Genomic DNA, 13,269 nt, shown 5'->3' on the forward strand with positions numbered 1-13,269 from the left:
GAAGACCACGCCCACCGGGGGGTTATCGGTGACAACAATGGGCTGAGACGGTAACAAAAATGTCTGTTTCTAGCTAAAACTATTCGATTTAAACACGTTTATTACTGCAAGCTTTCTGAATCATCCGAGTTGCATAGTGTCAAATGCTTTATTTTGACTTACTTACATGTTACCTTAAAACTAACTCTGAATTTCAGAGTTTCAGATCCTGAAACTACATTTCTGTAAGTTATTCCCGAAAGTTTTGCATTAGCTTGCTTAAAGCTAACATTAACTTTCTTAGAGCCAGCTTGCCCTTCTTGGTAGACAGAGAGTGCTAAATTAAGCATATGATATCTCCTTTAACCCTTGTGTGGTGTTCGGGTCTCTGGGACCCGTTTTCATTTTTTATTAAAAGAAAAATGATACAATTAATTAATTTTTCAAACTGAGACTCACTGACTTTGGCTCATTTTCTGTGAAGAACATATATCAGAATACATATTTAATGACCACACACCATACACCCCCCCTACACATTTCTATTACATATAAGATGTCCGGGTCCACTGGACCCGGGGCTAATAGAAGTGTGGAAATTGATGTTCTGTGTACCACACACACACACGCACACGCACCCACACACGCACACGCACGCACGCACACACACACACACACACACACACACACACACAGCAGGCCTACACAGGAGGAGGACAGAGTGTAGATACACAGAACATCAGAGGGTCAAATGTGCGAGAAAATGAGAGCAGACAGTGTTGACAAACAATGTTGCAACCTTGTGTGGGAACCGCAGGTGCAGAAACACAAAAGAAGCAGTTCCCACACAAGGCGGACCCAAGATGGACAGGAAAACACAATATACATGCATCAAGTGCAAAAAGTATATCTGCAACACACACACAGTAAAGCTCTGCCCCTCATGTGTTGTATAGGCTAGTGGCTAAAGGCCATGTGTTCAATGGGGCTGATGTGTTGTCTTGACTGATATGTTTACTCTGTGTTCATGTGTTCAGCTTGTGTTGTGCACCTGAATGGGTTAAATTTCAAGTTCAAAGAAATAAAAGTCAGTAGTTTTGAAAAACCTTGCTTCACTTGTAAATTTGTTTCCACTCATATCTTGATTCTAATTGATTTTCTTTATTATGTTTTAAATAATAAGTTATAAATGTGACCTAACAAAGGTAAAGGGCAAATATTAACCATATATATTGTTTATACTGCTTGTAATTGGGATGAGGTAAACATCTGTTCAGTATTTTAACATAAAAGTGTTTGATTGTGAGGCATTAAAAGCCACAAAATGCAACAGGTCCATCAGACCCACAAACGCTGGCTGAGTAACAACAATATGAACATTACACAAGGGTTAAACTACTAGTTTTAGCTAAACAGACATGTTGTGAGCGATTCAGCCCATTGCTGTGTATTATGCATAGACAATATAAATAACCGATGGTTTTCTGGTGGGCATGGTCTTCTTCTAGAAATCAAAAGAGGGAGCTGTACAACCAGTGAAAACCTGTTTCTGTTAAATATTTTTGCCCAGGTTTAAATCCATCGCCATGTGCCTATATGATGTTCTTGTTTTCTTTTCTTTTCTTTTCTTTTCTTTTGTGTCTAGATCTGACCATATTTACAGTAAAATTAACCACCATTCAGTTACAATAGTCACCTAAATATAGGCCTACTGAGTTGTATCACCATTTTTTATCATTAATGTGAAAATCATCTTATGATGCATCTGGTAAATAGAGCTAGATTTCAGTCTTTTAGGCCTCTACACTGCCATGTTGTTAATGTCTCCCCTTATCTTGATAATACAAGTTATTTGTATTTTTTGATTACATTTTATATCATTCATATGAAGCTACAAAGTAACTTATGGTATTGGATAAATGTTGTGTAGTAAAAAGGACATTATTTACCTCTGAACATGCAGTGGAAGCAGCCCATAGTACAATATGTTATTTTCCACCACTATAATCAGGGTACAAAATGTGGATCACTGCAATATAATCTAAGGTAAAGGGTGATGGAAAATATTGTCATAGAAAGATGATCAGATGCCATTTAAGATAAATCAGAATACTGTAGAGAATGTTTAAGAAATGTGTTACACAGTTGAGAATAAAAGAGTTGTATACTAAAAGTATTTCAAACCTAAAATAAATTTTTCATAAAATGATAATGGAATCAAATCGGACCCCGCAATATATAGCATCTATAATTTATAACTGAACATTGCAGACTCAATATAATTTACAGAAGATGACCAGTAGGCTAATATCTATTTCCCCCACTTCGGACATAATCTATGCTTTGCAGATTTGTCCCTTACTTATCAATTTGGCAAGTGCGAAATATTGAGCCAGCCCACCTCCCCTCTCCATCCAATCGCATATTTTTGGGAGGAGTGAAACATGTCCTTTAAAAGCTGCACTTGATTCTGACCACCAACACAGGGCTATTGGAACAAATCTAGAGCCGGCAAAATGGTTGAATGGACAGACTTCGAGCGCGCCACCATCGCGGACATCTTCTCCAAGATGGATTATGAGGTCGTGGGCCCTGCAGCTCTTTCCAGGTGAGACGTCGTCCGTTTTTCTTTAACATGAATGCGCAAAAAAGAGTTATGCATGATTTGAATTTGTCTCTTCAGGTGTCTGATCGTCTACCCCTGGACTCAGAGGTATTTCGGAAGCTTTGGAAACCTCTACAACGCCGCTGCAATCCAGGCAAACCCTTTGGTTGCAAAACACGGAACCACTATCCTCCACGGTCTGGACCGGGCTTTGAAGAACATGGACAACATCAAGCAAACCTACGCTGAGCTGAGCGTGCTGCACTCTGAGAAACTGCACGTGGACCCTGACAATTTCAAGGTAAACTTTTGTAACGAATGCAACCATTCATATTCAGTAACTGCTCAAAAGAAACACCAACCTCTTCGTGTTTCTGATGTTCTCTGGTGCTTGTTGTGTTGCAGCTGTTGTCTGACTGTCTCACCGTCGTGGTCGCTGCTCGGATGCGTAAAGAGTTCACTGCTGAAGTGCAGGCAGCTTTCCAGAAGTTCCTGGCTGTGGTGGTGTCCTCCCTGGGAAGACAGTACCATTAGAGAGCTGCAACAGAAGACCAATACATGCAGATCATGAATATCTCTTTCTTTTTTGTCATGTCTCAAAGGCATAAATAAAGAAAACAATAAGCATATTAAGCAAGGTGTATGTCTTTTCCCTGCCTGTGTTTATGGTCAAATTAAGACGATGTAAAATTGATGTTGTGAAATTCTTGTTCACAATGTATATTAACGTATGTCCAAAGTTTCAATACCAAGATGACAAAAAACTATTTAAATACTATCTCTCTCTCTCTCTCTCTCTCTCTCTCTCTCTCTCTCTCTATACATATATATATATAAGCTATAATATGACATCATAAATTGAAAGGGAAAGTGGCATAATGAGTTGTCCTACTTAAGAGTATAATGCTGACATTAGAAACTCTAAATGCAGGACCATGACTTTTTTATTTTTACAAGGTGATATTGCAACCTTGACTAAAGGCTCTAAATACCTATATTTTATTATATAATATATTAATAGTATATTTCTTTGTTGTTCAATTTGAAAAGCAGACTCGGTTTTATGTGACGATTCTTGCAAGTGCTATTTCATAATTTCCGGAGAGAGATTCAGATAAGCATGTTTCATAAACAGCTATAATGCTTCTTTTGACTCTTTGAAATGTTTTACAGCATACATGGGTATATACATGGGTAAATGTCGTTGCTGTTGACCTGATCTCGAGAGAAATTAACTTCACCACACAAACAACTTGATTGCATTTGATCTTTTATCCATGTTGACAGTGACAGAGAGTACACAGAGAGCACACAGGATCATTCTGCTGTCCGTCACTTGCTCCTATTTGCACTTTATCTGTATTTCTCAGCCAGGGCACGAGACAGGGCAGCCAGGAACTTGTCCAGAGACACATGGACCTCAGGGGTGAATTCCTCGGGGAACATGATGGCCAGGACCACAAGGATGTTGTGGGACAGAATCTGTGAAAAGAGAATAAAGGAGTTTATGAAATGATCGTGCATCACTGATTTCCATCTTCTTCCTCTGCTATTAACCCCACCAATGACACCTACTTTGAAGTTGGCAGGGTCCACGCGCAGAGTGAAGGCGTGCAGCTCGCTGAGGTCCAGCAGACCTGCATTCAGGTCGTCGATTTTGGACACAGCCAGTCCAACTCCGTTCATCACGACTTGTCCGTGCTTCTTCACCGGGGCAGAGCCGGCGCTCAGGTCCTTCCAGTGGGCGAAGTAGGTCTTGGTCTGCGGATACACCTTTAGCATCCTGCAGGACAAACACAATGTGAGTGAGTTAATAAGCGAGCAAAGTGATTTTAAAAATCGAGTTTGGGGCTATATTTACCTGTTCAGGGCATCAGCGCCGACATCCCCGGACTTCCCAGCCACTTTAGACCAGAAGCCTTTGACTACGTCCTTGTCCTTCCCGCTGAGACTCATGTTGCCTGAGGATTAGTTGAATGCCGATCTGCGTAAATGTTGGTTTTTATACACGGAAGGGAGCTTGGGCACACCCGGGGCCCCTCCAAGATAGGCTGCACAGGATTTGGACAGGTTCCAAAAGATAGGTTGCAGCTTGCGTCGGGCAAACTCCCAACAGCAACTTAATAATGAGCGAGTTTATTTTAACTTGCCTTCTCACGGCTGCTATTTGTAAAAAAAAAAATAAAAAAAAGTTTGTAAATCGATATAATAACAATTACACAAGTTTTTTTGTTTTTTTAAATTATTAAAAGAAAAGTTTGTTTCCCCACTGCTAAAACACATGCCCGAGCACACGTGCACAAATGTGTATCTATCCAACAGAAATATACTTGTAGGGTTTTCTCAGTGCATTTGCTTTGATAAACAAAATCCCCGCTATATGACGTTAGTACTCGTGGCATATACCCAGTCAAATCTAACACAGTGATTTGGCTATTGGCACCATTAATATAAATCCACAACATGGGGTTTGGCATCACGTCAGAGGCTAATTGATAAGCAGGTCCTACGCTGTAAAGAAAAAAAGTTTTTTCCCCCAGATAATTAGCCTACTTTAAAATACGGATAAAATGCAATAAATACAGTATAATTTAAAACATAGAATAACTAAAGGCTTAAAAAATTTTAATATGACGACAAGAGTTTGGCAACTTTTGGTGCCAGACATTTAACGTTTTTTACCGTTTCTTTTTACATTTTTTTTTTTTACATCAAATTTAGCTGTTCACTGCAAAAACAAACAAACAGACAAACAAACAAACAAACAAACAAACAAACAAAAAAACCCCAAAACAAAACAGAAATTTGTCTTAATTTTACATTCAGCAATATGCGTATTTTCTTGTCATTTAACATTCAAGACCATTAAGCAATTGAATAAAGCTGTATAATGTCCCATTATTTTAATTTCAACTTCCATTTTGTGGATACTATTTGTAATAAAAGTAATTTACTTTTTATGGCATTTTGCACAAAAACAAGAAAACCCTCTAAAGTAATAAATGAAACTTCTGTAAAATGTTTTTTTTTTGCAGTGTATAAAATAATTACCATGGAAATAAAATTAAAATACTAAAAAAACACATTATGCAGAATAGTCCATTTCAGAAAAAAATTATTTCCTTGTTATAGTTATACATGCACTAATGTATTCATAACTTTAATATTGTCGGTAAAAGTGTAGCTCATTACTTTATATCCTACTGTGTAGCCTATACAACAGTATGTCATATTATGATTTTGATCATATTTAGCATTTATTACATGCATATGAAACTACAGAGTAACTTATGGTATTGGATAAATGTTTTGGAGTAAAAAGGGCATTATTTACCTCTGAACATGCAGTGGAAGCAGTCCATAGCACAATATGTTACTTTCTACCACGATAATCAGGGTACAAAATGTGGATCACTGCAATAAACTCTAATGTCCGGATATTTTCAACTGCAGCTATACGTGTGCTGCACACAGTGGCACACCCATCATAGGGCATTTCATTTTTAAATTGAGCTGGGAGGAGAAATTTGGATTTTGGGGAGGATGCTAGGCTAAAAATAGAACCATAAATAATTACATATCTTTTGATTTTTTCTGTGATTTTCTTTTCTGTGGTTATGTGTCAACACTTCATAAATACACACAAAAAAACGAAGGCCTAATGATTACAATTAGGCACTAGTCAAAGAGCAATCACTTGCATTTTATTAAGCAGCATGTATTATGTCAACTGATCTGCAAGTGTACAGCACTGACAAATCCATACAGGCCAACCTGAGCTGGAAGAAGGTAATTAATCAGTTGTGATTTTGGAAAAAGGATTTTACATTTGGTGATAATGATTCAGTGTAGTAAGTCTACATTTATCCTCATCATGAGCAGACTGTTGCATCAACTCCTGTCGTGCAGTGGTCAGAGCTTCCTGGTGTGTAGGAGCGCCCTCTACAGGATTTATTACTGTCTATTCTGGAAGTAATAAATCGGTTTGGATATAGGTCTAGGTAAACCACATTATTCAAAATGTGTTCACATTGTCTCGCACTTTGTTATTTATTATTTATTATAAGCATGAATTAAGCACACTCACCATGAACGCCTCACAGTAGACTGAAGGCTACCAGTGGTGGAGAAAGTATTCAGAAACCTGAATTAAGTAAAACTACTAATACCACACTGTGAAATTACTCCACTACAAGTAAAAGTCCTGTATTCAACACTTACTTAAGTAGGGTACAAAAGTATCAGCATCAAAATATACTTAGTATCAAAAGTAAAAGTAGCTACTTGTTATTCAGAACCCACCTACTAGATACTAAATATATTATTAGAATATTTGTTTTGATGCATTCGTAAGCAGCGTTTACATTTTGTAAATGCAGGGCGTATTTTAATATACTGCTATGTGATTTATTTTATGAAAAATATCTAATCTCTTCAAATTGATCACGTTATAAAATATTCAAATAAAGTGCAAGTAGCCTACCTCAGAATTGTACAGAATTGTAAGTACAGTACTTAAGTAATGAAGGCTAGTCTTTAGTCAGGTAAAGGGTGATGGAAAATGTTGTCATAGAAAGATGATCAGATGCCATTTAAGATAAATCAGAATACTGTAGAGAATGTTTAAGAAATGTGTTACACAGTTGAGAATAAAAGAGTTGTATACTAAAAGTATTTCAAATCTAAAAGACATATTTTTCATAAAATCATTTCATTTTTTTATTTCACCTTTATTTATTCAGGGAGGGCCAATTTAGAGCAAGCTCCCATTTCCAATGGCGCCCTGATTACAGTACAAATACAATTTAACACATTACACTACATATCCATAATAATATATAATCAACAGAAGCACAATAAATTCAATGAGCACATACACATTCAGAAATCATAAGATTAATAAGAATGTCTTTAAAATGATTCAAAGGAATCAGTGTATCCAACTGAAGCTGTGACAGTAAATTATTCCATTTAAAAGGAGCAGAAATAAACAAAAGCGAATTTCCCAACCTCCGTTTTAATAGCAGGGATATTACGAGCCAGTGGGTTATATGAACGAGTTGGAAAGTTAAAAGATCTGAAGCTCAATAGGCTCGATAAGTAGAATGGTAGTTTTTTCAGTAGTGCCTTATAAATAAACAATATACAGTGTTGCTCCCTTCTTAGAGCCAGGGAAGTCCAACCAACATTGTGATAGAGGTGGCAGTGGTGGGTCATGAACCCATCGCCAGTAATACATCTAATAACAGAATGATAAATTGTATCAAGTGGTTTTAGGACCGAGGGACAAGCATGCATATAAATAATGTCACCCTAATCTAAAACGGATAGAAATGTGGCATGCACTATCTGCCTTCTACAGTGCTGAGGTAGACAGGTAATGATAATGGAATCAAATCGGACCCCATACTTAACAACGATTCGTTTTACTGTTTGCAGGCTTCTCTTAGTGCACATAAGCAATATATAGCATAATTTATAACTGAACATTGCAGACTTAACGTTATTTACAGAACATGACCAGTAGGCTAATATATATTTCCCCCACTTCGGACATAATCTATGCTTTGCAGATTTGTCCTTTACTTATCAATTTGGCAAGTGCGAAATATTGAGCCAGCCCACCTCCCCTCTCCATCCAATGATTGGAGTGGATTTCAATCGCATATTTTTGGGAGGAGTGAAACATTTGTTTTAAAAGTTGCACTTGATTCTGACCACCAACACAGGGCTATTGGAACAAATCTAGAGCCGGCAAAATGGTCGAATGGACAGACTTCGAGCGCGCCACCATCGCGGACATCTTCTCCAAGATGGATTATGAGGTCGTGGGCCCTGCAACCCTTGCCAGGTGAGACGTCGTCCGTTTTTCTTTAACATGAATGCGCAAAAAAGAGTTATGCATGATTTGAATTTGTCTCTTCAGGTGTCTGATCGTCTACCCCTGGACTCAGAGGTATTTCGGAAGCTTTGGAAACCTCTACAACGCGGCTACAATCCAGGCAAACCCTTTGGTTGCAAAACACGGAACCACTATCCTCCACGGTCTGGACCGGGCTTTGAAGAACATGGACAACATCAAGCAAACCTACGCTGAGCTGAGCGTGCTGCACTCTGAGAAACTGCACGTGGACCCTGACAATTTCAAGGTAAAGTTGTGAAACTAATGTGACCATTAATAACCAACAATTGTTTAGTTTTAAAAAATAAATAAATACATAATAAAACACCAACCTCTTCGTGTTTCTGATGTTCTCTGGTGCTTGTTGTGTTGCAGCTGTTGTCTGACTGTCTCACCGTCGTGGTCGCTTCTCGGATGCGTAAAGAGTTCACTGCTGAAGTGCAGGCAGCTTTCCAGAAGTTCCTGGCTGTGGTGGTGTCCTCCCTGGGAAGACAGTACCATTAGAGAGCTGCAGCAGAAGACCAATACATGCAGATTATGAATATCTCTTTCTTTTTTGTCATGTCTCAAAGGCATAAATAAAGAAAACAATAAGCATATTAAACAAGGTGCATGTCTTTTCCCTGCCTGTGTTTATGGTCAAATTAAGACGATGTAAAATTGATGTTGTGAAATTCTTGTTCACAATGTATATTAACGTATGTCCAAAGTTTCAATACCACAATGTAAAAATATAGGCTAATTAGTAAAAGTCATTTAAATTTTGACTTCAGTAAAAGTATTTTTTTATGATTATAACATTTCTCTCTGACATGTAGTGGGATAGAAGACAGACTAAATTGAAAATATTCATGTATAGAGCACAAATCCGTAAGGACTGTTGTGTTAATAAATAAAATGAAAAAATACAGGTACGTACTTCTACATGTCGAAGTATCCTTGAGCAAGAAATTGCTCCCGATGCTGCGTTCATCGGTGTGAGAATGAATTCCCAATAGTGGCACCGTTTAGGGTAACCTATGCCACCAGTATGAATGTGTGTGTGTGAAAGGGTGAATGAGCGCTTTGAGTGGTAGAAAACCGCTATATAAGGGCAGGTCCATTTAGACTGCAAATTCAAAGATGACACAAAAAAAAAATAAAAATAAAATAAAATAAATAAAATATATATATATATATATATATATATATATAATATATATATATATATATATATATATATATATATATATATATATATATATTTTTTTTTTTTTTTTGTGTATATATATATATATATATATATATATATATATATAGCCTATATATATATATAAAATTATATATATATTTATTTATTTATTGTCATCTTTGAATAAGCTATAATAAAACATATGACATCATAATGCTGTATATATGCAGTATAATGCTGACATTAGAAACTCTAAACGCAGGACCATGACTTTTTTATTTTTACAAGGTGATATTGCAACCTTGACTAAAGGCTCTAAATACCTATATTTTATTATATAATATATTAATAGTAGGCTATATTTCTTTGTTGTTCAATTTGAAAAGCAGACTCGGTTTTATGTGACGATTCTTGCAAGTGCTATTTCATAATTTCTGGAGAGCGATTCAGATAAGTATGTTTCATAAACAGCTATAATGCTTCTTTTGACTCTTTGAAATGTTTTACAGCATACATGGGTATATACATGGCTAAATGTCGTTGCTGTTGACCTGATCTCGAGAGAAATTCTCTTCACCACACAAACAATTTGATTGCATTTGATCTTTTATTCATGTTGACAGTGACAGAGAGTACACAGAGAGCACACAGGATCATTCTGCTGTCCGTCACTTGCTCCTATTTGCACTTTATCTGTATTTCTCAGCCAGGGCACGAGCCAGGGCAGCCAGGAACTTGTCCAGAGACACATGGACCTCAGGGGTGAATTCCTCGGGGAACATGATGGCCATGACCACAAGGATGTTGTGGGACAGAATCTGTGAAAAGAGAATAAAGGAGTTTATGAAATGATCGTGCATCACTGATTTCCATCTTCTTCCTCTGCTATTAACCCCACCAATGACACCTACTTTGAAGTTGGCAGGGTCCACGCGCAGAGTGAAGGCGTGCAGCTCGCTGAGGTCCAGCAGACCTGCATTCAGGTCGTCGATTTTGGACACAGCCAGTCCAACTCCGTTCATCACGACTTGTCCGTGCTTCTTCACCTCGGCAGAGCCGGCGCTCAGGTCCTTCCAGTGGGCGAAGTAGGTCTTGGTCTGCGGATACACCTTTAGCATCCTGCAGGACAAACACAATGTGAGTGAGTTAATAAGCGAGCAAAGTGATTTTAAAAATCGAGTTTGGGGCTATATTTACCTGTTCAGGGCATCAGCGCCGACATCCCCGGACTTCCCAGCCACTTTAGACCAGAAGCCTTTGACTACGTCCTTGTCCTTCCCGCTGAGACTCATGTTGCCTGAGGATTAGTTGAATGCCGATCTGCGTAAATGTTGGTTTTTATACACTGAAGGCAGCTTGGGCACACCCGGGGCCCCTCCAAGATAGGCTGCACAGGATTTGGACAGGTTCCAAATGATATGTTGCCGCTTGCGTCGGGCAAACATCCAACAGCAACGTAACAATGAACGAGTTTTGTTTTTTTAAACTTGCCTTCAAACAAAGTTAATTCCTTTTGTACTGTTTTTAAAAAATCCAAAACGTCCATCCAAATCCAATTTTCCAACAACAGCCACTTGTGACGACAAACTGAAACTCTCATATAAATGTTGTGGCAGTGAAACAGGCAGGAAAAGTTAAAAAAAAAAAAAAAAATTAAAAACCTAAAATGAATTGCACCACATGAAAGGCTCCTTTATTCGAGTTTAATGCCTGTTACAGATTTGTGCCAAATTGGAAATGTCTTAATCACAACATTTAGAGAATAAACAATGTCATGAATGTTTATGAATGCCTCTGCTAATAATAACTTAATTTGTTACAAAACCTATTTAGTCTCTACCTTTAGATGAATTAATTCTAATGTTTTTGATCCTGAAATTTAAGCTGTTCACCATGACAGACTTCCTATTTGGCCGAAATTAATCTTTTGATAGAGCTTATCGATACAGAGTATACACATACAGAAGTTATTTGAAATCCAGGCCCTGCAATTAATTAATATCAAATGATTTGGTTATCAGGTCTAAAGGTCATTTGCGGGGAATTTCGCTGCCAGTCACACGTGCTTATCTAAAGCAGAAGGACCCTCTTTAGAGGGCGGAACCGCTCTGAAGGCAAACAGGCAGCAGACTGCAGCTACACTAACATTCAGGTTTTAGTCTATTTAATTTAATCACACATTATGGCTGTCTAAAGTGCAATGCGTAGCTGTAGTAATTTCATTATGGCTGAAGCTTCAGTGGGCTGCAGAGAACCACTGCTGTGTGATTAGCTTACACATTAAGTCGTGGTGAGTTAAGGAAAACTGTAAATAAGGAATTTTCCAGGAATTCACTGAATTATTTTACAGGGTTTTCTTGGTTGTTGTTTTATTCTACATTAAGTGCAAATGCCATGAAAAAAGTAAATTACTCTTATTACAAATGTTGAAATCTGTAAATGAATGTATGGAACAGTATAGAGGTTTTTTTAACAGTCCACATATAGACTTATAATTGCAGTGAGAGCATTTCTTTAAATTTGACCTATACCTATTACACCAGGTGTATAAAATCACCTGCTGGGACCTCGAGGATTACCAAAGCCTCATGAAACCACAAACCAGAGACCTAGAGCATTCGGAAGATGCTGATCATTCCAAGGTATATTAGGGGGTTCTCAGCAGTTTACACAACATAAGGTGAGAAGAAGAAAATAAAGAAATCTTCAAGTTTTTGAAATCAAATCAGAGGCCGGATTTTTTAAATGTTGCTCCAAAGGTCTTGGGTTATTTATGTCAACCCAAAAACTGCTGCAACAGTTTATGGGACATAGTTGAGTATGGAAATGGACTTCAGAAAGCCATTAATGTTCTGAACCCTTACCTTAATGGGTTTACTGAATGAATGAATTGATACATTCTATCATTTTTATTAGAGATTTATGACCACAACAACTTGACACAGAGTGCTGAGCTGCATCTCAAATAAATCCTTCAGATCCCCAGCAGTCAGATAATCCTAACCTGCTATCTCCCCTAAAATGCACTGCCCATAACCCCCAATTTTCAATAAAGGGGTTAAGTAAATGATTTGGCTCCAATTTCTAATACTGACCCAACATATTTTAGCTTTAGTTTCACTGTTTAGGCCTTTGGGATATCTGTGACTGCTTATCAAACCCGGGTTGAAGTCCTGGTCGCAGTCTTACGCTCACATTGATCACCCCCACCGCTCAGTAAACTGGGGCGGTGTGTTAAGGACAAGGGCGTGAAACAATATATCAGTTCACATCTGGAGAAACACTGTCACATTGCCAGAAAACAGCACGATGAGCGTCACTGCAGACGTCTAATGGACGTCGCCCCTTCGCAGGTAAAAAACAACATCTGTCATCTGAGTACTCATGTTCAACAGAAATGTTCTCACGGCTGTTATTTGTAAGAATGGTTTGTAAGTTGATATAGGCCTAATAACAAACATTACACAAGATCGTTTTTTATTATTAAAAAAAGTTTGTTTCCCCACTGCTAAAACACATGCCCGAGCACACGTGCACACATGTCTATCCAATAGAAATATGCTTGTAGGCTTTTTCTCAATGCATTTGCTTTGATAAACAAAATCCCCGCTA

At 37.8% G+C, this 13,269-nt stretch overlaps 4 protein-coding genes across 4 annotated transcripts; 2 read left to right on the plus strand and 2 right to left on the minus strand.

The window, feature by feature from the left end:
• Positions 1 to 2,431: 2,431 nt before the first annotated feature.
• On the plus strand, positions 2,432 to 3,217 carry LOC131982986 (hemoglobin subunit beta-2). The gene is made up of 3 exons (XM_059347574.1): positions 2,432 to 2,587; positions 2,663 to 2,885; positions 2,990 to 3,217. The coding sequence occupies exons 1-3, from the start codon at positions 2,496 to 2,498 to the stop codon at positions 3,116 to 3,118; spliced, it is 444 nt and encodes a 147-aa protein (XP_059203557.1). The 5' UTR covers positions 2,432 to 2,495; the 3' UTR covers positions 3,119 to 3,217.
• Positions 3,218 to 3,837: 620 nt separating this feature from the next.
• Positions 3,838 to 4,601, minus strand: LOC131982987 (hemoglobin embryonic subunit alpha-like). Its single transcript, XM_059347575.1, has 3 exons — positions 4,446 to 4,601; positions 4,160 to 4,367; positions 3,838 to 4,066 (listed from the first exon to the last, which is right to left on the minus strand). Exons 1-3 carry the CDS (start codon positions 4,538 to 4,540, stop codon positions 3,938 to 3,940), a joined length of 432 nt encoding a protein of 143 aa, XP_059203558.1. The 5' UTR covers positions 4,541 to 4,601; the 3' UTR covers positions 3,838 to 3,937.
• A 3,686-nt stretch (positions 4,602 to 8,287) lies between these two features.
• On the plus strand, positions 8,288 to 9,104 carry LOC131983239 (hemoglobin subunit beta-2-like). The gene is made up of 3 exons (XM_059347927.1): positions 8,288 to 8,435; positions 8,511 to 8,733; positions 8,862 to 9,104. The coding sequence occupies exons 1-3, from the start codon at positions 8,344 to 8,346 to the stop codon at positions 8,988 to 8,990; spliced, it is 444 nt and encodes a 147-aa protein (XP_059203910.1). The 5' UTR covers positions 8,288 to 8,343; the 3' UTR covers positions 8,991 to 9,104.
• A 1,141-nt stretch (positions 9,105 to 10,245) lies between these two features.
• Positions 10,246 to 11,011, minus strand: LOC131983483 (hemoglobin embryonic subunit alpha-like). The gene is made up of 3 exons (XM_059348201.1): positions 10,855 to 11,011; positions 10,569 to 10,776; positions 10,246 to 10,475 (listed from the first exon to the last, which is right to left on the minus strand). Exons 1-3 carry the CDS (start codon positions 10,947 to 10,949, stop codon positions 10,347 to 10,349), a joined length of 432 nt encoding a protein of 143 aa, XP_059204184.1. The 5' UTR covers positions 10,950 to 11,011; the 3' UTR covers positions 10,246 to 10,346.
• Positions 11,012 to 13,269: the final 2,258 nt, after the last annotated feature.

This window comes from Centropristis striata, chromosome 13 (genome assembly GCF_030273125.1).
Source record: "Centropristis striata isolate RG_2023a ecotype Rhode Island chromosome 13, C.striata_1.0, whole genome shotgun sequence".
Classification (NCBI taxonomy): domain Eukaryota; kingdom Metazoa; phylum Chordata; class Actinopteri; order Perciformes; family Serranidae; genus Centropristis; species Centropristis striata.